Genomic DNA, 27,738 nt, shown 5'->3' on the forward strand with positions numbered 1-27,738 from the left:
TGATTTAAAGGATGGAGAAATTGAGTCATATGCCAGGTCTGCAGGTTCTGATTTGGTGGCCAGAAAACAGAAGCTCTTTCCTCTTTTTGGAATGAATTATATCTCATTTCCATAAACAAAACACTCCGGAGAATACAGCTTTTCTACTTGAAACGAGTATCTTCTTAAACACAGTTGGATGACTTTGGGGCATACATATTCTGTCTAGACATATGCTTTCAGATACCATATGGTTGGACCACATTCTGATGAGTAATGCTTTTGCAGATGTTAGATGAACTTTCTAGAGTACTGGGTATCCTCAGCAGCCCCAACCAGACAACATGGGAAACTTGTGGGGGCATGTCTCACTCAACCTTTTAGATATTAAAACCCAGCTTTGATATTGAAAAAAAAATGTGTATATATACACACACACACAGTCAGTATTTCAAGAGCTGATGACTCAGGTCTATAACATGCATAAAGAAATGACTGCAGTCTCTGGAAAGAAGCAAATAAAAATAACAGCCTATTTGGAGGCCCATCCAAAATTGCTTGTTAGTTGATCATTTTTATAGAACTTAAAAGCTAATCCAAGAAAGGATTTATTCCTGCGATGGTGACTCAGCATATAAGCCAAACAACATTCCTGTTTTTCAAGGGGTAGAAAATCCATGTTTTCACCCAATATGTATCAAGCACCTTCTCTATGCCAGGCACTAAGGCAAGAAAGGCAAGTCACAGTCCTTGTTATCAGGGCTCCCGACGTGATCCGAGACAAGTGCAGCAAGAAATGATGCTTCATGATACTGTGCGCCACAGTGAGTCTGTGTCGAGTGCTGCATCCACACAGAGAAGGGCTCCATCCAGTTGTCATTACTCAGAACTGGAATGGCAAAAGGGGAGTCTGGGAGGAACAGTCAGGGTAGGAAGAACAGCAGGTGCAAAAGCAGGGAGGCAGATGGTTCTAGAATATTTCAAGCATTCACTGTGATTCAGATTGACAAGATCTCAGGCCCATGGGGGTGGAGTGGAGAGACCACAAAAATTGTTGTGTTGTGCCAGAGAGCTCAGGATTTATCCCCAGGACATGTACAATCCTGTGATAGGATTAAGAGAAGGAAAGGTTCCTACAGCCAGACAGTGTTCTTAAGATCGCTCCAGGGGTCCTTATTATAGACTTTATTAGGGGAGACTGATGAAAATTGAGGGTTGATTGCCTTGCAAACATAGGGCCTAGACCTCAAAAACACCCTTACATCTCTCAGTTCAATACCACAGAATGATTGGCAGGCTGGGCCCAGAGCAAGACAATTTGGGGTTCAAGCTTCAGCTGTGCTGCCTGTTAGCCTGGTAAACTTAGGAAGTGATTTAACATTTTTGAGCCTCCGTCTAATTATCTGTGAAACTGAGATAACAAAGGTGCCTACCTTGTAGAGGTTATGTGATGACAAAATGAGGTGACACTTGTAAAGCACTCAATAGAGCATTCAGCTCCTTTACTCACTGAGTGTGTGTGAGAGTGTGTGTGTGTGTGTGTGTGTGTGTGTGTGTGTGTGTGTCCGTCCCCTTGGCCTTTCCAGAAGTCCCCTGTGGTGCTGTGTGGAGTCACTGTTAGCAATCACTCAGCACGCAGACCTCCAGCAGCCTTGGGGCCTCAGCCAGGAGGGCACAGGCAACACCTGGCTGACTTGGCAACAGCAGGGGAGGGCTTAACTGTGTTTTAATCAAGTTTCACCAAATTGGCAAAAAGCTTTGTCACATGTTTTATCAGGTACTCGACAAGCCTGGGGCAAGAAAGGAGAAGGCATAAAGGGAAAAAAGAAATAGAGTGAGCAATGCAGACACTGGCCCAGGTTGCTACTCATGGAATCCAGGAAAGGTGACAGAGTTCAGGCCATTCACTGACCTGCATTCCTGATACTCAGGTGGGTCAGGAGGTGCAGAATGCAGACTCTCCAGCCTGGAGTGTCTTGTAACTCCTCTCAGCACTAGGAGGATTTGCCTGCAGGTCCCAGACCTCAGCCCCTACATCCCTATTCCTAATAAGGCCAGAAACAGGGAGGAAGCCAAAATGAAGCTCTTTCAAATACCAGAGAGATGTAAACAATGCTATTGGTCTCCCCCATAAAAGACAATACACATAGAAATAAATAATTTTCTATCCAACTAAGAATCTGGATGCCTTTTCTTCAGAGCAACAATCTGTCAGCAGTTCCTGCAACCTGGAGGCTTGAGTCAGAGTGAACTCCAGCCACGATCACCATTTGTAAACTCACAAGGAGGAACTTCAGATTAGGTTGCACTCATGCCCTTTGACCTCACATTGGGCTAATTCTCAGAGATATCTTTCTGGAATCATTCCATTTCATGCATGTGGGCCTGTCCATGGCTAGGCAGGGCCCACCGTGTCCAGCATTGTCATCCTGTTTTTTAAACAATGCTTATTCACCTCTATATGAGAAATTAATGGGTTTGATCTCTTCATTCTGTTAACTGCCATTTTTCTTAAGGAAATATTAAAACTGATTTTTCCCCCAACCCCAGCCCAAAGGAAAATAGCTTTCCTGTGGGTGGGAAGGAGTATGGGGGCACTACATTTGTTTTACCTCCTTCAGTTGCCAGTCTTCCAATGGGCTCCCACTTGCTTACTCTATAATGAAGCCTGCTGCAGTAAGATTTACCAGCCTTCTTGAGGCTGGGGCACAGTGTGTTTATGGGGGCAGAAGGTGGAAGGTCCAGTTCTGACTCTGTCTTTACACAGTTCTTTCTAGGCAGACACTGCCTGTTCACATCACTTTTCCTTTCTGCATCTGTCCCTCTATTTGCAAATAAAAGGTTATACCCACTTATCCCTTAGGCCCTCTCCAGCCCGGAAATTGTTTTTGGAAATCCTAAGAAAACATTTATTCTTCCCTGTTAGACTTATTAAGTTTTATATCCTTCAGGAAACACAAGCTGTACATATAAGAAAGCAGAAACCATATTTCAGAATGTCTTAGGGTTTTGGAATGTTGAAGCCTTAGCCTGCGAGTGATGGTTTAGAGATGTGGCCTTTGGGAGGTAATTACATTTTGATGAGGTAATGAGAGTGGGTCCCTCATGATGGGATCATTGCCCTCATAAAACACACCAGAGCATCTGTACTGTCTCTTTCTCTTCCCTTCCTCCCCCCATCCAACTTTCCCAAGGAAAGGCTATGAGAGAAATAGCTGGTAGGTGACCATCTTTGAGCCTGGAAGTGTACCCTTGCCCGAAACTGAATTGACTAGCACCTTGATCTTAGACTTTCAAGCTTCCAGAACTGCAAGAAATAAGTTTATTATTAAGCACTCAATCTGTGGTAGTTACAGCCGTTCAAGTGGACTGCAACAGCCAGCATTCTCTAGGAGAGCCAGGATGTCTTAGCCTTGGCTGTCTTCATGCAGAAGGAGGACTCACCGCCAGGCAGTCAGGGCAGCATGGAAGGTCCCATCAAATATGGCAAAGCAGAGGTTTCAAGTGTCTCATTCAAGTGATAATAACCTACACTGTCACACAATTTCAAGCATCATTGGTTTGTTAGGAGTAGAAACTACCTGAACTAGACCACAAAATACTCTAAATAATTACATAGTAGGTAATCATGGGAAATGAATGACCATTTCCAGTCCTCTTTGGAAGAACGTAGGGTAGGAGTATGAAAGTATATTAATAAGAATTAAACCAGAAAATGGGAGTCTGCAGCAAACAAACTCATTCTTGGAGCATGTCATCTGTAGTACTGTAAGGATTTCCATACTGAAGTTTTTAGCTCCACTGGAAATGACAATGCAAGTATCACCCTGAACAACATAGATCTGAAGCAGCATCATGTACATTCTTCTCCTTTCAGAACCGATTCAAATGTCACCTCTTCTAATGACTTTTTTAAACGTCATTTGAAAAGGACATTTGTATATTTTACATTCTGTATTCTCCTTATAGAATTTATTAATCTTTTCTCAGGGCTCTCATTGCAAGTCAGTTTTACTTTTATAAAGTACTTTCCACATCATACTATAGGAAATTGAATATCCTTTCTGTCCTACTAGATGGAGAACTCTCCAATGGCAAAGCCATGGACATAGAATCTGCTCATTAAAAACTTGAATGAATGAATGAATGAATAGATGCTTCTTTAAAGATCTCTTGTTTGTCTCAGACTTCCAGAGATACTTTGACTGGGCTACCAGACAGAGGCTCTCTGCCTCCATCTGCCCATATATGATTCTAATGAACAGAAGTTAAACGGAGTCATCTTTTTGCCCTTAGAATCTTTAATCAGCCACAGGGACTGCCAGGAAACAGCCAGTAAGTTCCAAAGGTCACATGTGAAGTTCCAATGTTTTAATAATATTTATCCTAACTGTTGTTTTGTCCATATTTCAAGTACTTCCTGATGTGTCTTTATTCCTAAAACTGTTGACTGTTCATGGCCATCAAAAGACTATTATTACAGCATGGAATACCATGTAGCCTGTTTTCCTGTTTAGTATGACTCTCTTGCAATTCACAGTCTTGATCAACTTATTTTTATTTTTTATTTTTCTTTTCTTTTTTTCAGTGCTGGTTATTGAACTCAGGGCCACACACATGCAATGCAAGTACTCCAAGTACTCTACCACTGAGTTATACCCCAACCTCCACCAACTCCTTTTAAATAAAATCTATTATTTTGATGAAAATCCAAATGTTAAGTTGAATACAGACTCTGTAGCACAGTTTTCTATCAACTCCCAAATCTGTTGCATGGGGTTGAATGATAAGTCAGCAGATTTTATGTGAATGCTTCCCCATTAGTCTTTTATCCTTTCTTCTATTCTGGTATCTAGCCTAAGTTCTCCTCCTTCTGAGTCTTGATCTTGGTTGGCCTTTACCTATGTGCATGCTTCAAGGAAATCTCCCAAGGGTATGTAAGGTTAAATAGTTGAAACCTAACAAGATGTCAGCAGTGGGCATATATCATGGTGGAATAACAAAGAGTTAGACAAGAAACTTACCCTCTGATAACACAGATATTTCCAGAGTAGTATCCTCAGGACTCACTACTGGATTTGATGTGATGTGTGAGAGACAGAGATGCATGAAGGATGGTGTCCCAGTTTTTAATGAGTAAATTTGTGAATGGGGGTCCCACCTACCAAGATGGAAACAAGTAGGGAAAAGCTACTTGGGGGAGGAAAAGGAGGTGGGGAGGCAAGCAAGAGAAGTGTTAGCTAGAAGGTGAGATCCTAAACCTGTGTCTACCAGAGTAACTAGCACATAGAAGCTGCTCATTAAACAATAAATGAATGGATAAAACAGATGGATAAATGAAGGATGGAAGGGAGAGACAGAAAAGGAATTTAAAATTCTATAAAACATGAAGAACACGAGGCAAAATGATATGATGGTGAAAAGCCCAGGCTCGGATTTCAACAAACTGGGTTCCAGGCTCAGAATATATTTCCAAACCTCAAATCACTCCTGCTAGCTTCTGTTCTGGGACCTCCCGCCTCTTTCCTCCTCTGTTGGAAAAGTGCTCACATATGTATTCATCACAGCCACCAGGTTCTGCTTCCCTGTGCTAAGTGCCAAGGGCCAGCGAACAGCCAATCAGGGAGGTCCTCTGCTTTTGCTGCAGGGTGGGGTGGAACTGAAGTCCCTCTGCAGACACAGCTTCCTTTCCTGCCAGTCAGCACACAGGTCCGACCACACCTCTCTCCCCACTGCATGCACCTCAGCATCCCTCCAGTTGTTGTGAAGCCAATGCCCCAGCCATCCAGTCAAATTCCAGCAAGTCAGCTGGCTGGGAGGGACAGTCTCACCCCTGAAGAACACTGGTTTAAGCGAGAAGGGGATGAGACTAGTTTACTCCACTTACTTGAGCTGACTGACCCACTAATTGCTCTTACAGAGCCTTCAGGCTGGTTCCTACAGAGAGTCACAAAGCAAGAGGAGAGCAATTAGTGGGAAGAATATTTTTTAAAAGTCACCTCCACAATCATGGAGGGCACAGTGTAAAATGAGAAATACCTGTGACAGTACTGTAAAACAGCTGTGGGGCAAGCACCTCACTGCTATTTGACATATTATGTGGTTTTCACATAGTAACTGCTTTTGTACTGGCTCTTTCATAGGATTGAGGGTCCAGAGCCTGCCTACATCAACCTCCTTGCCTGTTTCTCTTCCGGCAAAAATAACCCCACCGGCCTCCACCTGGACCAGCTCTGCACAGAACCCTGTGGCCCTCACTGCGTCCCCAGCCAGTGGTGTTCACAATACCTCGGTACTCCCAGTCACAGACATAGCCCCGACATCTGCACTGCCCAAGCATGTGTCCATTGAACCCACAGAAGAGGCAATCACCAGCCCATCTTCGAGCTGGGAAGGCACAAACCCAGGCCCCTCGCTTCCTGCGTTCTTATCAACCAGCAGTGTGGTACACGTGACACCCATGCCCGAGGAACACAACTCCAGCAGTCCTGAAGTGAGTGTGCCAGCTGAAGGGTCGCAGTCCCCTACATCCCTCTCCCCTCAAGCTCCGGCCTCTTCACCCTCCTCCTCCTCATCCACCTTACCACCTGAGATCCTTTCTGCCTCTGTCACCTCCAACCACAGCACCACTGTGACCAGCACCCAGACCACAGGAGCTCCAGCTACATCAGAGTCCCCAACAGAGGAGCACAGCTCTGGTCACACACCTACTTCCCAGGCCACAATGGAGCCAGTTCCCAAGGAGAAAACACAGCAGGAAACTGAGCCCAAGACAGTGATATGCGAGTCTGAGACTACCACCACCTTCCTGATCATGCAGGAGGTAGAACACGCGTTAAGTTCAGGTGAGTCTCCATCTAGAAAGCACAAGTGTTCTTGCCCATGCTGAGACGTTAAGAACCCATTCTGATACCCAAACATGACTCCGTTGGAGTTTTGGAGTGTGACACCTGAAGGTAATGATAACTTGCAAGAGTTTCCATAAGAATGCGAATTTAATTTTTGTCACTTGATAATTTCCACATGACATATTATTCATTAGAGCTGATGGTCACCTGTTTTGTCTTCTTGTCTTCTTACAATGTCACAGAGATTATAAATGAGTGATGCTATAGAGTGAGAGGATTAACGACATGACCTTGGGTCAAGCTTCCTAGATTTCCATTCTGACTCTGGACTTTGAGCAAGTGACTTCATCTCTTTGTGCCTTTGTCTTTTCTCACATGTAAAATGGGCACAGAATAGATTCTACTGCATACTGTTCTTGAGGAGATGAAATGAGTTTTTGACATATAAAGTGCTTAGAATAGTTCCTGGCAGGGAGTAAGTGCTCAGGAAATATCAGTTATTATTCTACTCAGTTTTTTAAAGAAGTGTTTACCTCTTGGAAACCAGTCGAAGTAGGATAGAGATGGAGAGAACTTGCTTATTCTTTATTGTCACTGATGTAGTTCATGGGAAAGGCAATAAATTTCACAGGGTATTGCATTTGTTTTTTTATTCTCCCAGCAACACTGTAAAGTTATTATTTTTATCTTTATTTTGCAATCTTGGAAATTCTGATGGAGCAATATTTAGGGTCTTTTCTGAGGCTACATGTATCTGCCATCAATGTGAAACTGTAAATTTTAGGGTGTGGGATGGGAAAAGGCTTTCATGGGAGCGGGTCGTTTGGCTGAGATAGAGTGAGGCGAGAACAGCCAGAAGGTGAAGGGGGCAATGGAGCTGCAGCTTCCCCTGGGTGGGCCCGTGACAGGCACAGCTACCCAGAATATTCTGGACAGGCGAGGGTCAAATGAAAGGCTGTCACTGAGAAGAAATCCACATCTTTTAACAAATAATAAATGAGCACTATGAGTAAAAACCATGCTAGACAGTGTGGCGTGAAGACAGAACTAAGATTAACAAAGACCTGATTCCTCCTGGAAGAGTCCACACTGCATAAGGGAAAAGTCCCAAAGAATTGTAAATTCGTATTTCAAAAGGCTCAGAATATCAGTGAGAGTCCCAACAAGAGAGACTCTCAAACTGAGATAAAGGAACGAATTACAAAGTCTGGCAGGGGAACAGGGGACCCACAGAGGATCTTGGTCACAGGACAGTCAGGCCTGAGAGGGTTCTGACCAGAACCCAGAAGGGGAGAGGCCTGTAGAAGAGACCGTCTTGATGGGAGCAGTGACTCCTGGTTGAAGGACACCTCTATTCCAAGGTCAACTGCCTGTGAAGGGAGCACTCTGCCCTCCCTCTCCCTCTCTGATTTGGATACAGAAACCAAGAAAGCTATTAGTAGTCCCAACAGGTCAGCCTCCTAGATGACTACTCACAGAAGGGTCGGGGGTAGAACTGCAGAGGCCAAAGGAGGTTATCTAGTTCCCACCCCCTTGGTACCCTGTTTATACCTGCAGGCCAGCACTTACAGCACTACCATGGGTGTGTGCCTTCTGTCTCTATCTCTATCCTGCCCCCACCCCCCAGCCCCACCACCATGACCCCCCCACCCCACCCCCATCATGCGAGTAACATCTGTGGCATAGCGGGGTGCCTGGAGCAGAGTGGGAGTCTTAAAGACTCTAACAAAGTGGACATCCAAGTATGGCCTTGTAGACATGCCCACCCCCCCATCGCTTTTCTCTTTCCTGGTTCAGTCTTCTACTACCACCTGTGTGCACTACTTCCATTTTCCAACTGGTCTCCCTCATTCCACTCTCTGTCCCCTCCAACATAGTCTAGACATGGAAGATCAATAGTCCTGAACAAAAAGTCTGAGCTTGTCATATTCAAATCCTCATAATCTGACATATCCATTCTTTTCTAAAAGTACTCTGGTTTCTTGAATTTTTTTTAAGAGCTCTGTTCTAATATTTCATCTTGATTTTTAGGCCACGCGTCTTGATATCTTCAACTCAGCTGGGTCAAGAGGCACAAACTTAGTGGCAGAATTGGGTCAGAACCTCTGTAGTTCTAGAGAACTTGCACACAGTAGAACTCCAGAGTAAATGAATGAAGGAATGCTTGCATGGATGGGGAAGAGATTGGCATGGCAGGTGAAGGGGAGATAACTGAGCATGGACCAGTGTGCATTTCACAGTCCAGAGAAGATTTATCCCTTACAATCTAGTAAAGAAAAGAATGCTTATTGTGCTTGATGTAGAGTGTAAGTTCTGATTTTTGAGTGTTTGAGTTTTCCATAGTTCAAGAAGAGAAAGGACACAAGCACAAGGAACTCTTCTCACCTTCTTAGTTTCTGACAGTGAACTGAGATGGGTGGAAGGATCTTTGGGACAAAGTGGTACAATCTCAAAGTTCATTTAAAAGTTTCTTCAAACTCTGTCCCGGAAGTCTGAAGTGTCTTGCTCAAGGTCACACAGTTCAGTGGCAGAGATGGCCCCAGAGCCAGATCCCTAACCCACAGTCAAGTCCCTATCACCACACAGCATTGCTGCATTGCTCCCCATGAGAATCTGCCTCCAGGATCTGGGGATGTTCTTGTTCAGTGACTTATGTACTGTCTCAGGTAGGAGCAGCATAAGACCAAACTTTTGCAGGGTCATCTGGCTTATTCCAAGTGGGTTCACACAACACATTTCTCTTAACCAAGGACTCATCTGCTCAACAAATACCAGAACGTGGTCACCAATGAATAATTTTGAAGCAAGGCAAATGCTTTGGATGCTAAGCTTGACTACAGGGATTGGGGAAGGCTCCCTAGTGGAGGGAGCTAGGAGCTGAGCTGCAGGAGATAAAGGGGATTAGGGCTTAAGAAGAGCAAAAGGGGATTTCAGGCAAGGGTATTTCTTGTGCTTGTGTGTGAAGGTGAGGCTCAGCGGCATGACAAGTAATTCTGCACACGCAATGCTACAGAGAATCTACCACCCCCGCCCCCTGCCAGTTGTGAGCACTGAAACTGCCCTTGGTGAGGAATCAATGCCTTCCACATTTCCAGTTCTGGTGGTTAATTCTCAGGCCTGGTTTCAGCAGACCTGTCAGCAGCCATGGACCAGGACTGTTATGGTGACTGCCCTCATCTCTAAAGCACTGCCTCCACTAAAGTCCTGGACAAGTTTTGTCTTGGTCCTTCATCTATTCTGACCTCTGCCTCACTTCTCCCCCTCACCCTGCTGCACCGTACAGGTTGAGCAGTCCAGGGCCACCACTGTCTTCTTCCCTCCACGATCTCTCCATCTTAGAGTTCCCTCCCCTCTCCTCCTCCCTCCACACTCATTCTTGAGATGATTGCACCCTGGTCCATGACTTTAAATGACATCTGTATGCTGATTCCCTGAGATCTAAAATTCTATCCCTGTTTTATATCATTGAAATCATATGAGATGAGTTCCTCACCTCTCAGTGTGCTCCTCCCTCTCTCTTGCCCTTTTTTCTTTCAGTTCCTTAGGCCAAGACCCTGGCAGTGATCCTAGATTCCTGTCTTTCTCACATAACTCCCCATCTGACGCATCGGCTCTGCACTGATCACTCCTCACCCTTCCATCATCTCTCAAGTGGATTACTCTGTCGTTCCTGTAACTGGTCTCACCACTCACCACAGCCTTGTCAGAGAGAGCCTTTTAAAACTCACAGGACTTTAGGGTCTGTTTAATGTTTGTCCTGAACTCTGCATTGCTGTCTGATAACCAGCCTCAGTTGCCTCCTAGTCAAAGGAAGAGTTCAGAATCCAAATGCTCCTCTGACCTTGACCTCTTTTTCCAAGGATGTGGCTGGTGCTCATGTCAATCTTCATATCTGAGCTCTACAAGGTCAAAAGTGAAGGGAGGGCTGCCTTGTTAGGCTGATGCCTGGGTGGCCAATTCAGCAGCCAATATCCAGATGTGGCTTTTGAACATATGAAATGTGTAGTCCCATTTGAGATGTTCTGTAATAGTAAAATACACACTGGATTTCCAAGACCTAGTACTAAAAGAAGAATGGAAACAATAATTTTTAGATGGGTTGCATGTTGAAATAATAACATTGGGGTAAATAAAAACTTTTTTTTTTTTTTATAAAAAGCTCAGAACAGATTCTGCTGCTCCTTGGCTATAACTTCTATAATTGCTTCCCCTCTGAATCAGAGTAAAGGGCAAAGTCTGTTTTGTGCCCACAATGCTCAGCATGATCTGAACCTGCATGGCCTCTTCTTCCACTCTCAAACACGCTGGCAATCTTTCTGTTTATTGAACATACAAATAATACTCCCGCCTGGGCCTTTGCACTTATTGCTGCCCCTGCCTTAAACATTCTGTCTCTCCAGGCCTTTAATGGCTCTCTCCTATTCATTGTCAGGACTCTGTTTAGCAAGCCTTTATTCACTTCCTTATCTGAAATAGGAACCCCATCATTGTTGGTCCCTCTGCCTCATTTTATTTATCTTTTAATTGCTCACTATTTTCTGACTTCATCTCCTTTATGAGATGAGTGACTGTTTTCTATCACTGGACTGTCAGATCCATGAAAGCAGTGGCCTATTCACAAAGAGGAAGAAGTAACTTATATCCCCAGCTGCTAGAACACAGCCTGACCCACGGTAGGCTTTCAATAACATTTGTTGAATCAATGAATTGAAGAATCTATCAGCTAGTTTCAGGGAAGTTGTTTAATCTCTCTGAACCTATTTTATCAGTCAGACAGAATAGGGCTAGCATCATCAGCATGATGGAGTTATTCTAAGGTTTGGATGAGACAATAAATGTCACTATTAAGCAGTGGCTTAATCAATGACTGTGTTCATATTTTACTACTATTCACTGTTGTTATTATTGTTACTACTATTTTGCTGTAGCAGTTATCATCATTATTATATTCACCATAAAGAGAAATACCCTCTATCTTTAACACTGAACTTTCACTATGAGCTGAGAATCTGGCTAAGTATTAGGGGTATAGCCATGAATAATACAGTCATTTCTCTCCTGGAGTTTGCAGTGTAGCATGTACAGAGCATAGAAAGTAGCCTAGTTTGACAGACCCAGGCTGCATGGAGGGAGATATTGCAAATGTAGCAGGAAGGAAGACCTCACAACTTGTGCTGGAGAACCATTGGGAGTATGATAAGGTAATGATGTCCCTCTCATTCTACCATCTTTTTAAAAAAATAGAGAGAGAAAGAGTAGGATAAGGTAATGAGCTACAAGCAGCAAGTCACTGATAGTCACCAAAGGCTTTCAGTCAGGACTTGCTAAGAATTATATATTTTTAAATTAAATCATTATAGTTATACATAGTAGTTGGGTTTATTAACAGTACACACAAGGAATTTTATTTAAATCCCTACTTTTTCCACCCCTCCTGTTCTCCTCCCTCTGTTCTACTGATCTTCCTTTCTCTCCTTTGTTTATTTAGTTTTGATTGGTACTTTTTACATAGGCACAAAGTTGAAATTCCCTTTGTTATATTTATATGTGCATATAACATTATTTCCTCCCCTTTCCCATCCCTCCTCTCTCCCTCTCATTTTCTACCTTCTACTCCACTGATCTTCCCTATATATTTATGATCCAATCCCCCACCCCTAGCCCACTTCCTTCTTTGCGGTATTTTGCTTTAACTTCCACATATGAGATAAAACGTTCAATCCCTGATTTTCTGAGTCTGTCTTAATTGCCTTCAACTGACAGGAGAAATAGCTAGGACAAGTTGCAGACAATTCAGGACTTAAAACACATATAGCAGTTTATACCTGGTTTCTGATTTGTCATTGTCGATGACAGGCTATGTCACTTAACTACTCTAACATCAACGGCTCTCAGATGTAAACTGAATAAAAGAGCAACCTTTCAAGTCCTTTGGGCTTATCAAACTATGACAATTGCCTACAACATTTATCCTGTGAAGAAATGGCAGTTATATTCATAAGAGCTTACTTGAAAATTGGGCTCATCCCTAACAGGTAGCCCTTCATCTGATCCATGGAATCATCCATTGAGGGGAACTCAGTAGTGTCTATTCTGCAGGTGATAGAATAGATCCAAAGAGATTAAATGTCTTATATTCTCTGATAAGTGACCAGGCCAGGATCCACTAATGCTAAGTCGTTTTGCCCCACTGTACCTATCTTACCTGAAGCAGTAGAGACACAAAGTCAAGGAAGGACTTACAGCCCCTAGCATTACAATGGAAATTAGCTATATGGGATATTGTCAGATGTCACCAGCTGGGTCTAAGGGGTAGAGCTGCTCCATGGGAGGAGAAGCAGGTGGCCATAGCAGAAGAAACTAGTTTTGATTGGTTTTTATTTTTCAGCCTTTGACTTTTAAAGGAAGACAGAAAGATGTGATGAGTTAAATGTGGGTGATCTTGTGTTATTAAATGAGAACTCTTCATGTGTGGAAACTTTGACTCCAGTTTGCTTTTTATCCCGTGAATGAAATTGAGTGGTTCTGAGCATAGTTCAGGACTCAGTGAATGCTTGCTTGAAGGATGAGCTGACATTGCAAATCAAGTTACATTCAAAATGTCATCAGTTCTGACACATGCAAACTTTAAAATTATATTCAATCTTCTCTCTACGAAGTGTATGTTCTCTTTTGTTCATAAGATCCATGTGTCCACTGGTCTTATACAGCCCTGTATTTTCCATTACAAAGAGGATATGCAGTTGTGGGAATTGGTGAAATCCTTTGAACTTTGAATTGCTGGTTGAACTCCAGCATTTATTTAGTATGAACTATGCTAATAAGTAAGTACCTTAAATCAAGGTCATTGAGCATCACAGACATCAAGACACCTCTCTGTACCTGTGAGGGACATTTGCTCAACCAGACATCCATATCACTCATGACAAATATAGATTTGATAAAAGAATAAGATGATAGGAAAGAAGAAAGAACAGTTTTAAAGTATGCCTAGAAAATGTTTAGGAGTGAAAAAAATTGTATTCTACTGAGTTAATGATCATCATATTTAAAAACATTAAAAATAAGTTAAACATGGCATAAACAATGATCTCATATAAAATATAGTTGTAAGAAGATCATGTAAAAGTCCAGAATGTATCAGAAAGCAATAATCGGTAGGCTCCGGTTTACAAATACCGCATTATTGTACATGTGCAGGCCTGGGCCTCTTACAGTGAATGACACATCTTTCCAGGTCTCTCTGTTCCACTTCCTATCTCCTCTCTATCACTAGGTCTATTGATTTTGAATTGTTAGTAGGTACTACACTCATTCACTTCTTTTTACGCTCATTCTCAAGTCAAAACTCCCATAATCCCACAGCATCAACCCCTTAACCAGCCCCTCCTCTCCTCCTCTGCACCGGTCTCCCCAATCTGACTTATTCTCCATACAGCAGCCAGAATGATGATAAAATACAACTCTGATCAGATCATACATAACATGCTATCACCTACATCCCAGCCCCTTGAGGGTATCCCCTGCTGTTAGGGTGAAGCCCTCAGCCTCTAATTGGCCTCTATCTACCAACCCTAGGTCAGCCACACTCCTGCCTCTCCCTCTCAGCACCACCCATGCTGGCTGCCTCTCCGGTTCACCCACTTGCTGTTCTCTGACTTAGGGCCTTCACTTGTTGGGATGCTTCTGCCTGAAATCCTCTCAGGACACAGCACTTTGCCTGGTTAATTCTGATTCATTCCTCAGATCTCCGCTCAAGTGTCACTTGCTCTGGATGTTTCTTGTGGGCCTCCCCATCTATCTCTTCTTCATGGTGTGTGATTATATACCTAGCAGTGTGACTCCTGGTTCGCAGCCTTCACTTTTTTTTCAAGGATGGGCCTTTGTCTGTTTGGGCTCACAAATGTGTTCTCAGCACCCAAGAGTGTCCAGCTCAGTAGGTGTTCAATAAATGTTCAATAAACCAATCAGTCAATAAATGAGTGAATTTTGGTGATGAAATATCAAGCGTAAGGTCATAAACCCACTTATTTTCTTAGCCTTATTAATCCTGACCTTTAAATTGAGAATAAAGAAAAATTGAAGAGTCCCACTATGCACACAAAGACTCCTCTGACACTCATCACTGTAGGGAGTGTCAAGGGATTTCTGCAGCCACACTGGGCTTCTCCCCTCTCTCCCCATTTCCCATCACACCTTTCTGTTCCCATCATTCTGATTCCTACTTTTGGCTTTCCCATGGGCTGCCATGGTTACTGTTATAAGCCTGCAGTCACATTTTTTTTTCTTTCTTGCCCAATTCTTTAAACTTATGCTAAACCATAAAGCTAGCGAAAGCAAAGCAAACTCCCATAAGGAGCTCCAACTGCCAGGTTTTATTTTAGTTAAAAATTATTCTGAATTCTTCTCTGTACTTATATTTCTCCTATGGCTTACTTTTACTACCTAAATCTTCATCTACTTTTGAAATATTTCCAGAATGCCCTTTGAAAAATATATGTCAAGGTAATAAAGTCAACTATTTACCATTTATGTTGTCATCTAGCAGCGAAAGCAAAGCAAACTCCCATAAGGAGCTCCAACTGCCAGGTTTTATTTTAGTTAAAAATTATTCTGAATTCTTCTCTGTACTTATATTTCTCCTATGGCTTACTTTTACTACCTAAATCTTCATCTACTTTTGAAATATTTCCAGAATGCCCTTTGAAAAATATATGTCAAGGTAATAAAGTCAACTATTTACCATTTATGTTGTCATCTAGCAGCAAGACAACTCCATCATACATTTTAATTGTACCAATGTCACCTTTTATTACATTTGGAGAGTTTCTGTCCCCCTGGAACAATTTTTCTGTTTCAAATACTTTCACCAATAATAGATGACTAAAGTGATTTTGGAAATGCTTCCTGAGAAAGAGAGGTTTAGCTTACAAGCACAGCTAATGTTGTCAATGAATCTACAGCTTATTGGCTCACTGGGAAAATTGTTTGGAATGTGTCTGATTCCATATCCAGAGCAAAACTTTATCATCACCTTCCAACTCAAAAAGCATGCCTTTTTTAGTTATAAGGTAACTGGTCAGAGAAGTGAGGATAGATCAACAACAAGCCCTCAACTTATCAAAAAAAGGGTCTAAAAGTCCCACCCCAGAGAATTGAGTGAAGAGTAGTATATTTGGAAATCACATAAAAAAAATACTAAATTGATACTGTCCTTAGCATGACTTCTTTCTCAGGAAAGAAAAATATTGGCCAATAAAAGATGGCCTTTTATTTTGTAGTATCTTGCTTTCACGGTTAAACTCATAGCCTTCAGGGATAGACCACAGGCTCAAAAATGAAGGTGAACTTACATTAAATCATAAAATCTCAGTAAATTCATGAGCATGGGCATCGGAAATACTTTGAAATTGTGAAGTAATTCCAAAGGCAGGCTCTGTGTCAGACTGCCTGGCTCAAATCTCACCAGAGCCATTTGCTAGTTGGGAGGCCAAAGGGCAAGTTCATTTATCACTGGGTGTCATGTTTCCTTAATCTATAAGATGAGGGTACAAGTATAATACTATACCTGTTCTACAGGATTCTTATTAGGATTAAATTAGACAAGTATATAAAGTCCCTCTTACATAGTTAGCACTAAATAAATGTTAGCTATTGTTATTACAGTTGGGTCCTTAATCCCCAGGTGGATATTAGCAAGAGTTTTGACTCCTCTAGACTTTGATTTTCTTAACTGGAAAACTTAGAATGTTTGTAAAACACGTTAAGACTCCCAAAAGGATACTTACTGTGCATATTAGGCAATAAAAGTCCATTTAAGTACCTGCCAACAGCACAATACAGAAAAGGATAATCCAAAAAGTGTGAAGGAGAAAAATAACTCTGTTCATGTTTGGAACAGTAACACTTTCAGAAAACTTGGGAAATTCAAAGGCAAGGGCTAGAGAGTTGGAACAACTAGAGATTTCTAGCTGGAAATAAAAACGGTCTGCAGGACCTGGGGCAAATAAAGCTGAGCAGTAGGATTCAGACTAGGCCCCACCTGCTTCCAAGAGTCAACAATTAAGACCTATAAATTGTACTCTTCCCAAAACTTGCATTAGAATTTGGAATTTTTTTTTTCTTTCCAGTATTTTATCTCTTAAACTTTCAGGGTCGGAGTCTGGGAGAAATTAAAAGTTGGTAACTACAGTGTCCAAAAGCATGTTCCTACATGGCCTTTGTGATTATTACATGAGGACAAGGCTAAATTTAGCTAATAGTTCCTAGGAGATCCTCGAGTCCTTGGGACTATAGTAAATACACCAAAATTGCTTCCAAGAAAGTGTTGGGTCAGGTGACCTGAAACTGCAACTCTCTGATCCCCACCCAGATTCCATGATAAAAATAATACATTTGTACCTTATTTGGCAAACAGAGTAAATACTCTACCTCTGAGAGTTCCTCCCTTCCTTCTTGCTTATGTTCTTTGAACCAAGAGAGGCAGGCAGTGTAGAAGGTCTTGCTTGGTAAGGCTGCCTAGCCCCTGAGAAAATGGGCCTTCCCCTATGGACTGGATGATTCTCAAAAGTCATCCTTATTGGAAAGACAGTGTAATGAATCTAACATTACTGTCTTACATACATATATAAATACTCCACAATGAATCCCACTATCATGCATATCCACAAGAAATGGGGGGGGGGGGGTGCGGCTGGGGTTGTGGCTCAATGGTACCACCCTTGCCTTGCATGCATAAGACCTTGGATTTGATCCTCAGCACCACATAAAAATAAATTAAAAAATGATAAAGATATTGTGTCCATCTACAACTAAAAAAAATCTTTAAAAAAAAGAATGGGGGATTCTAATTAGAGTAAGATATATTCCATGCTTATATAATTATATCAAAATGGATTCCACTGTCATGTATAACTAAAAAGAACCAACAAAAAATGGGTAGAAAATAATGAAATAATAAATGGAGAGCAATCCAAAAAAATATCATCCTTATTTAAAAAATCTGGCTTATTTCTTTCCTCAGAATTGTTTTATCTATAGTCAGACTTTGAAGTAATCATTGAGGTAATAGGATTTTCATCACTGAAGTAATAAAGAGATGGAGAAGGAGGTAACAATGACAAAAACTTCTGTTTTGCATCCGTGGAGATAAATGACAGCTCATGACAAGACAGAGGCAAACTTTTGGTAATACATTATTCTCCCCCAGGCGTCATTCACAAAAGATGATTGAGGAGTTGGGATACCTAACCTGGCCCTAACATCCCTACTTCCCTGTAGTTTTGGTGCAGAGAGAGCCCTCAGGCCAACTGAGTTAAGATCAATGCTCCCAGGCACCACCGAGCAGGAGCTGCTGTGGGATACCCAGCTTGTGCAACATGAAAGACAGTCACTGTGCTTTGAGAAAGGGGATGAGGAACATCTGCCATTCTTGGAAACCTCATATAGACTGCATTACACAAAGGAGAACTGAGACTAGGTGACCTAAAGAGGTAGTTAAAATCAATTCCAAGTGAGAAAAAGATCTCATTCGTGTTGGGAAACTTTAAAAACCATGGTAACTGAGATCTGTCATGACTGTGTGTACCCTGGTCTGCATTAGTTGCAAACCTGTGCTCCACACCCTCCCCACCAACTCCTTAAAGTACAGCTGATGTGTCCTCAAGAGAGGGATATGAAGGAAGAGGAGGTAAGCACTTGGCTTCTTGAGTGCACATCTTTCATTATCTCAACCAAGATTAATATTTCTATTCTGCATCATGAGCTTTAAGTAAGCCAAGTGCTTTTTAGATAAAACTGAAGCCAGTCTCCAAACTAGGTCTTCTAGTTACATGAAATAGAACCAGATATTGATCCTAGCCCAAAGTTTGGATTCCAATTCTGCCCACTGGTTGTGGCTCAGTGGTAGAGTGCTCATCTAGCACATATGGGGTGCTGGGCTTGAGCCTCAGCTCCACATGAAGATGAAATGAAGATATTGTGTCCATCTATAACTAAAAAATAAAAAAGAGAGAGAGACAGGCTTAGGTTGTGTTAATTAAAAACACTTCTGTAGCATATTTGAATTGCAGGCTATATGCTTCAAAAGAAGCTTTTTTTTTCCCTTACATCATAGCTACTAATAAAGTTCAATTTTTAAAAATAACTGCATTTCAGAAGACATCATTTTTTTATGAATTACTTATTTTGAGCCTAGATAAATAAAGAAGCATAGTTTGGTATTTGTAGCTTTCAGGGACTTCCAATCTGGAAAGCAGGCCAAATGTGTTCACATGAAATCATTAGTTTAATAGTGTATTTCATACATCTCTATCTTGTATGCATGGTATGCATAACTACCAACAGCTACAGATGTCAGTATCAGTTGTATTCTAGAATAAATTCACTAAATTGTGCCATACAGAGTAAAAGCAAACATCTAGAAAAAGAAGACTCAAAATAGCAGCATTCATCTATCATCAGGAATGATCTCTCAGAGATAGTTGTACTATAGAAGGTTCTGCAAAAAAAAAAAAAAAAAATGGTGCATCTCTCTCCCCAAATCACATCCATAGATCCTGCTCCCCATACTGTCAAGACCCAACACTATGACTGGCTCTCAGAGTTCCCTGTGACTTGGACCTGAAGACCCAACCCTTTTCATGCTCCCTATTCATTTCCTTGATACCTTCTGTAAAACATGTGAACTTTGGAAAGTCACTAAGTCATTCCTTTGGTATTTCATTCTGTTAATCCATAAAGTAAAGAGGCTGAGCTATACAAAGATGTCAACACGCCTCCACCCTACAATCAACATTTGTGCTATTTCACAAAGCACTCCATCTCATCTGCTCCTCCCAGGATCCCTAGGAACTGGAAAGGGCAGGGATTAGCCCATTTTTCAGATAAGGACTCCTGTCGAGGTGTTTCTGTTTCCATGCCCAATGCTGATGCTTCAAGCCCAGAAACATCAGGTGTCTCTTCTCCTAGCCGCTTCCCACTGGAGCCTTCGTTGTTGTCTGAACAGTTCACTCCTATTTCTTCCCAAGACTGCTCCAGTTTTAATACACCCTCAGCTTTACTTCTGTTACCAATAGAAATACAGTTTGGTGCCACCCATTTCTCTACTTACCTTCCTGTCTGTCTTTCCATCCAATCCTACATTCTCCTATTTGGCTCCCAGGGTCTGATGCTTGTCACTGCATTGGGGTAGGGAAACCTCAGAGCTGTGGCCTGTTATTCTCTGTATCCCATGCTGTCCAAGCTCAAGAGGAGCCCATGAACTCATTTAGAACAGGATTGTGGGATTGACTGGGTATAAAGAGGAGGAGACAAATTTAGCTTCCCTTGCCTTCGAATAGAGAAGGAGGAAGAACAGAAGTAAGATTCAAGCAGAACCCAAGGCCAAAAGTCAAAGCACCTTTAATAATAGAAAAATCAATATTTGCCTAGGAGATAGTATTTGAGAACTAAAGTTTTCTTTTTTCACCTTTTCTCCCCAGTCTTATGACTGGGGAGAAACACACACACACACACACACACACACACACACACACACACACACACACCATCACCATCAGTTACCATATATCCTGAGTTACTTAGTCCTCTGTATTCTCTCATCTCCCATCAAAAATATTTGAACAAAATTAATTACATCTGTACTAAATATGTACAGACATTTTCCTGTTATTATTTCCCAAATAAAACAGTACTACAAGAATTTGTATAGCATTTATAAGGCATTGGATATTATAAGTAATCCAAAGATGATTTATATAAATAGTTGTATGTAAATACTATGTCATTTTTTTAATAAGGGACTTTAGCATCCTTGGGTGTGGTTCTCCACAGGGAGTTTTAGAACCAATCACTTGTAGAACCGAGGAATGACTGAACTGCATCTGGCAGCACTCTAAGCAGCTCTTTCAGGCCACAATACGTTCTAGAAACAAATGACATGGACCTTGTTTAGGTGGCTGTTCTGTGACTTCTGTCTGGTTCTAATTAGTCCTCTTCTCAATGAACTTCAATTGTTCAGCTCTGACCCACCTTCAGTAGTTCCTACAAGAGGACCCCAACCACCACTCAAGCCCAGACTCCTGAACATCCAACGAAAAGCAGACAGGATGACCAGAGCTGCGGTTTTATCTGAAAGTGCACCTGGATCAAGCACTAAAGCCCAAAGGAGTGGGAGAACCCAGTGGGCAGCAGCACAGACTCTAAGCTCGGACTTGCACACCTGCCCTTCTATGTACCAGCTGTGTAGTTTGACTCTTCCCATCTCCGTGCCTCAGTTTCCCCAGCTGTAAAATGGGGAGAGCAGGATTCTGTAAGGAGAACACTTCAGTGCTTGGGAGATTTAAATGAGTTAGATTACATGAAGCCCATAGAAAATCCCTGCGTAGAGTAAGCAACAAGAAAACATTAGTTGCTATTGTTATTCTTTTAATACCCTTATATTTTTTATATATATATATATATATATATATATATATATATATATATATATATTTTATATATTCTGATTTATTGTACATGATGGCAGAATACAATTCATTTCATATTATACATATAGAACACAATTTTTCAGGACACTGATTGTACACAGAATATTTGCACACCATTCATGTCTTATTCATGTATTTAGGGTAATGTCTAACTCATTCCACCATCATTCCTACCCTCTTGCTCCCTCCTTTCCCCTCCCACCCCTCTGCCCTATCTAAAGTTCCTCCATTCCATCCATCCCCCCACCACCACTAATCACCATTATGAGTCTGCATCCTCATATCAAAGAAAACATTCAGCTTTTGTTTTGTTGGAATTGGCTTTCTTCACTTAGCATTATATTCTCCAACTTTATCCATTTACCTGCAAATGTCATGATTTTATTTTCTTTTATTGCTGAGTAATGTTCCATTGTGTATATATACCAAAGTTTCCCTATCCATTCATCTACTGAAGGGCATCTAGGTTGGTTCCATAATTTAGCTATTGTGAATTGTGCTGCTATAAACATTGATGTGGCTGTGTCCCTGTAGTATGCTGTTTTTAGGTTCTTTGGGTCTAGTCCAAGAAGAGGAATAGCTCGGTCAAATGTGGTTCCATTCCCAGTTTTCCAAGTAATCTCCATACTGTTTTCCATATTGGCTGCACCAATTTGCAGACCCACCAGCAATGTATGAGTGTACCTTTTTCCTCATATCCTTGGCAACACTTATTGTTATTGTCTTTATAATAGCTACCATTCTGACTGGAGTGAGATGAAATCTTAGAGTAGTTTTGCATTTCTCTAATTGCTAGAGATGTTGAACATTTTTTAATATGTTTGTTGATTGATTGTATATCATCTTCTGAGAAGTGCCTGTTCAGTTCCTTGACCCATTTAGTGACTTGGGTTTTTTTTGTTTTGTTTTTTTTTTTTTTAGTGTTAAGGTTTTTGAGTGCTTTATATACCCTAGAGATCAGTGCTCTATCTGATGTGGTTGTGGTAAAGATCTACTCCTGTCTGTAGGCTCTCCATTCACCTCACAGATTATTTCTTTTGCTGAAAAGAAGCTTTTCAGTTTGAATCCATCCCATTTATTGATTCTTGGTTTTAATTCTTGTGCTACAGGAGTTTTATGAAGAAAGTTGGGGCCTAAAACGACATGATGGATATTTGGTCCTACTTTTTCTTCCATTAGGCGCAAGGTCTCTGGTTCAGTTCCTAGACCTCGATCCACTTGAGTTGAGTGTATGGTGAGAAATAGAGATTTCTTGTTGATTATAACTGTTATTATCATTGTCGTTCTTGGAAGGAAGGACAGTATTGTCTTAAAGATGGAAAAGCCTCTGCATAATAAATAGAGATTCAGGCACACACACAGTCTATCAATCCCCTTTCCTTACTAGTCACATCCTCCAGCATATTGACAGACAGACTTTGAAAGGGAAAGAATTCCTTTGAGACAAATGTTCCTTTCCTCTTGGTGACCTTGACTGAAAGAGCCTCTGCACACTCTGACGTGGCCACCTGCTCCTCTTCTCCATTTTTTTTCCCTGAATATCTGGACCAGGAATAAGGAAGAAAAGAACAAGAATAGTGATGAACAGTCAAGAGGTTTGTTCAACTCTCTTCTCAAAATAGATCACAGAGGAATGCACACGCACCCACGACCTTGGTCAAGTGCTGGTGTGCATGTTCTAGGTACACAGACTGCTGAATTCACCAGAAGCATGCAGGTCAGGACTAGGAACTATGGGCAAGAGTAAGGCACACACCTTTTATTCACCCTGGAAACTCTACCAGCACCTCCCCTGCTCCCAGCTCTCACAGAAAGAGCAACAGCTTAAAAAAAAAAAAAAAGAGTCTATTATGTTCTTTCTTTCACAGGCTGTTTAGCTTCACCCCAGAACATCCCAATGTATTCATTTTGCATATTATTGCAAGCATTTCTGCCAAAGAGTTCAGATGCAATATTACTTTCATGTTTAAAGGTGAGGGCAGGGAAGAAATCCCTCAATGAGAAGAGTCCCCAGAGGAACTTGGGAATATTGCTAAGCCCCTAAAGACCAGAGAGCACATTCAGTGAGTGTGGGGGGATACTGAGTGGACAGGAGCAGAGTGTCTCTGAGGGTGTGATAAAGAGAAGGCATACCTGTCATTGGGTGAGTTGTAGACATGAGGAGAGAGGCTCCTTAAGATGATCCTGCAGCTTATCCCAGCAGTGCCTCAGTGTAGTACTTGACCCGATCTGACTAGCAGCAAGGCCTTCTTGGAGATTGCTGGGGCGGCTTCCTGGGTACCATCAGACTCCACTCGGATATTCCTAAATTAATACTCCTCCATTCATCCCTGGGGACTCACAAGTATGGAGGGGAAGGGACTGATATGGTAGAACCACAGATATAATCACAGGACTAAAGACTCAGACAAGACCTGGAACAGAGGATTCCAAAATGAACAGGTAGAGAGCCTGCTTGAGAACTTTCTTAGCACAGTGACTGAGGTCAGAAAAGTTCCAGTTATCGCTTTTTCCCACCAATACATTCATTTGTTTAATATTAAATAAAAGACGTTATATAGACACTGTGCCTGGTGCTAACAGCATACAAAGAGATGGAAAGAGCCACAAGATGGATGAAGAGGAAACAGGCTGGAGAACACAGCAGCTCTGTCGCTTGCTTGGGAGGGTAAGAGAATGCATCTCAGAAGCATTGATAATTAGGTCTTGAAGTAAGAGTAAGAGCTAACAAGCTGAGGAAGGGCCAGAGGAGGGAAGTGTGCTGATGTTTAAACTGCAAAAGCTGGATGCGGATGCGTAGTGCTGAGTTCAGTTGCTAGATCAATCATTTACCAGATGGGAAAACCTCAATCACATTCTAAACTCCCTGGCCCTTAACTTCCTCATCTATAAAATGGGAATAAGTCCCTTCATCTCATAAAGAGAACTAAACAAGGGAAGAGCTGTAAAGCTTTTGGCACAGTGCCAGCCCAAAGTAATCACCTGTAACATGTAAGCAGCTATGGTTATTCTTGAGCCCATTTATTCTTGTTCTGAGCCATTTGAAAAGTGGCAGAAAGGCACATAGAGAGATGCCAGGCTTCCAGGAAGCACAAATTCAAGGAGGCTCTGGTTTATGGATCTTTAACAGCTCTTCAGTGAGGCAGAACATGTTGGCACAATGGAATGTTCTAGCACAGTGTAATATTCCTGTATCTTGGATTATAAAATAGAAAGAAAAGTGTCTCCAATTCTCTGTTAGTTTCTGCTCATTCCAGAGCTGTGCACCATGAGTCACATCCAGCCTGTAACTCACAAACCCCAATGAGGACGAACTGAAACGCCAGCCACCTGTCCCATCCTTCCACTCCCAGGACACAGCCCACCAAGGACTCCCCTGCCTCCAGCCACACTATCTTCATTTTTCTTGTCCCTGCCACACCTTGAAAAGAGAGAGAGGAGGAGGACAAGGGGAATTCCAGATTAGTTTAAACAAAACTCAGGGGAAATGACATTTGTTTTCACAAGGAGGAAATAAAGCCTTTTCAGTTACCGTTGCTAATCTTGGCTCAGCAACCCTCTTATGCTCAAATCATGAAGCCCTCAGGTGTGGAACTTCCCAGAGCTGAGGTTACCAGAAACTTCTGAGGCATCAGCTGCTGAGGAACTGGGAGCAAGTTCAGGACACAGGATCTTCTAGACTCAGGGCTGGCAAAGGTCTACTTCCAGAAGATTCTGGCTCCCATGGCTAGCACCCTCTCAGACAAGCCAGTGGATGGCAGGATACTTAATAAAGAAGTCCAAATATTTGAACTATTTTACCTCAGACCTTTTGGCTTCATATCAACTCTCAGAAGTGTCCCTTTGCCCAGGTGCCCCCAAGTGCTTATCAGGTTGGCAGTTACTTGCAATTTCCAGCTCTGTTCATACTTGATGATGTCCTTTATGGACAAGGAAGGGTAGCCTTGCTGAGCCCCATGTGAAAGACAGGTTACACCCAGAGTTAGAGAGTCCCCTGTCACATGAAGGAGAAGCAGGTCACTTTATCACTTGCTGTCTCAACAACAACAAAAAAAGAACAGTGCTGGAGTTAGAAACTGCCTGATTTATCTTTAGTTAGAAGTGGTATATAAATAAATCCAGTAAATCTCAAGAGTTGGAGGAGACCCAACTGCAGAGAGTTAGTGAAGAAACTTTGAAAAAGGTCAACCCCAAGATTTCCTGTATGAAACTATCCCTGGGGCAAGAAAGAAAAGTCTTATAGGCAAATCAACTGTATTCCTTCTCTTCTCCCTTTTTCTAAAAGGGAGAAATTAAAAGGTCAATTTCTTTATTGCTCCTAATTGCAATGACTGTATCTTTTTCAATCTTAAAATATCCCCATTACTTTACCTTGTGGTTTTAATCCTTTCACAAGCTCTTAAAAGAGCTGTTATGAGGCTTCAGTGAACTTTGAATTGTTCCGATTTCAGCACAGTTTGGAAGCCAAGAAGCTAAGAGCCGCCTCACAAAGTAGGAATGGAGGTTTCATAAAAGGATCAGACCTCAGACTTTCTCTACTTGACCCCATCTGCACAGCTGAGCATTCAGTGCCATTATTTTTTCTTTACATAATAAAAAGGGAAAGAGAATTATAATTATACTAATCTAACTCAAAGGGACTTCAGGAGCAAAGAAATAAATACATGAGTGTCCAGAAGTGTTTTACTCATTGCAATGGTTGAATGTGGTCAGTCTCCATAGAGACATCAAGAGCTAGTCTTTGGCTTTATGTTAGCAATGATCCCCTTTGGTTCTCCTTAAGAAATTATGAACCACTGAAAATATGGGTGCCTGATATAGTCTTCTTCCATCAAAAGCTTTTGGAGAGTTACTAAAGTGCTAATAAGTAGCTTTGCTTCTTAACTATGCTCTAAATCTTTTGGTGGAAGGGATAATGAAAAGAACGATAAATAAAAGCCATTCATATCAGGGGAAAAAAATAAAAGGATGGATGGGAAAACAACCTAGAATGATAAATCTCCAGAAATGAGGAGGAGTGCCACCACTTTTGAGACCTAATACATGAGAGTCAGGAGTTGGCCTGGGATTGTGCATTTGGATAGTTGTGACATCTCATTCAATCCCCTTAAAGCTATGTGAGGTAAGTAGAACACTCTCATTTCTCTCTTCATGCAGGTGAGTAATGCAAAAGCAGGTAGGGTTAAGTAAACAGTTATGGTCACACAGCTAATTATGGTTGGACCACACATCAATCCACATGTCCGACTCCAAATCTCTTATGCTCCCATTCATTGGTTGAAGTAGTAAATGATTTCCCAGTGGACTGAAATAATCAGTGGGTCCCTAACACTAGCTTTAATGCCAAACTGTTACTTGAAGTATTAGGGACAAGAGCCTGATTCTTGGCATTTCTAAGGTGGAATAAAACTGCAGTTTATACATTAGGCCAAAGCTCACACAAAAGGGGTATTGTGCTCTGGAGTAGTATTCAGAGGCAGTATGGTTATTCTTACAAGGCAATGTGCTCAAAGGATTTTTTTTAACTGCCCATTAATAGTTGATTTTGGAACCAGATTTCAAACTACAGAATAAAGCATTCATGTTACTTTATAATTGTATCTGGTTACTTAAACAAACAACAACAAAAAATTGTGTTACTTACTAGGCTTGACCTTATTTTGTCCACCAAACTGGACTTTATTCAAATTTACTGTTTAAGGCTGAAAGCTGGACACCCTTCCCAAAAGGAAGTTCTACAAAACATTTTGATATGCTGGCATCATTCAAATGGGTGCATCTCATATCAAAGTGACCCTTTTAAAGTGGACACTAAAAATATAACTTTATGGTTTTGGTTTATTTAAAGAAACAATCAGATTACTTGTAGTGACCCTTGAAGAAAACATCCTATCTTCCAATATCTCAAAAATGATGGAAGATGAGCCAGAGCCTATAAAAGAAGACATCAAGAGATTTAAAATCCACTGTCCCTGTGAACAACAACAGCAGTAGCTGACCACTGTCATTCTTAAAAAAATAATCAAATATAGCTGTATACTGTTCTCTGAATTCCAAACTAACCAGAAGTTCTTAATAAATACCAAAATAATATAGACCATTTACCAAACTTCAGTTGGTATAAAAAAAAAGTATTCTAGTAACAGAATTAAGATCTTGATTTTTGGGGGCTGGGGTTGTGGCTCAGTGGTAGAGCAGTTGCCTAGTATGTGTGAGCCACTGGGTCCAATCCTCAGCAACACATAAAAATAAATAAACAGAAATAAAGGTATTTTATCCATCTACAACTGTCCATCTACAACTTCCCTGCAGAATGATTCAAATAAATAACTCTTTTCTCTTCCAAAGGAAAAATGGAGTTAGGTAAGGGTGGGTATTAAAGAGGAAAAATGGGGTCAGGTGAACGTGGGTATTAGCCACTG

The 27,738-nt window shown here is 41.5% G+C and overlaps 1 protein-coding gene across 1 annotated transcript in view; it reads left to right on the plus strand.

Annotated features, from left to right (window-relative positions):
- PARM1 (prostate androgen-regulated mucin-like protein 1) overlaps window positions 1-27,738 on the plus strand; it is a 102,924-nt gene that overhangs the window by 60,139 nt on the left and 15,047 nt on the right. The window contains exon 2 of the mRNA XM_081304907.1: window positions 6,123-6,824. Coding sequence (XP_081161033.1) covers window positions 6,123-6,824 — 702 coding nt within the window. The remainder of the gene's footprint in view (window positions 1-6,122; window positions 6,825-27,738) is intronic.

Source organism: Spermophilus citellus (assembly GCF_964194105.1).
Source record: "Spermophilus citellus genome assembly, chromosome: 8".
NCBI lineage: Eukaryota > Metazoa > Chordata > Mammalia > Rodentia > Sciuridae > Spermophilus > Spermophilus citellus.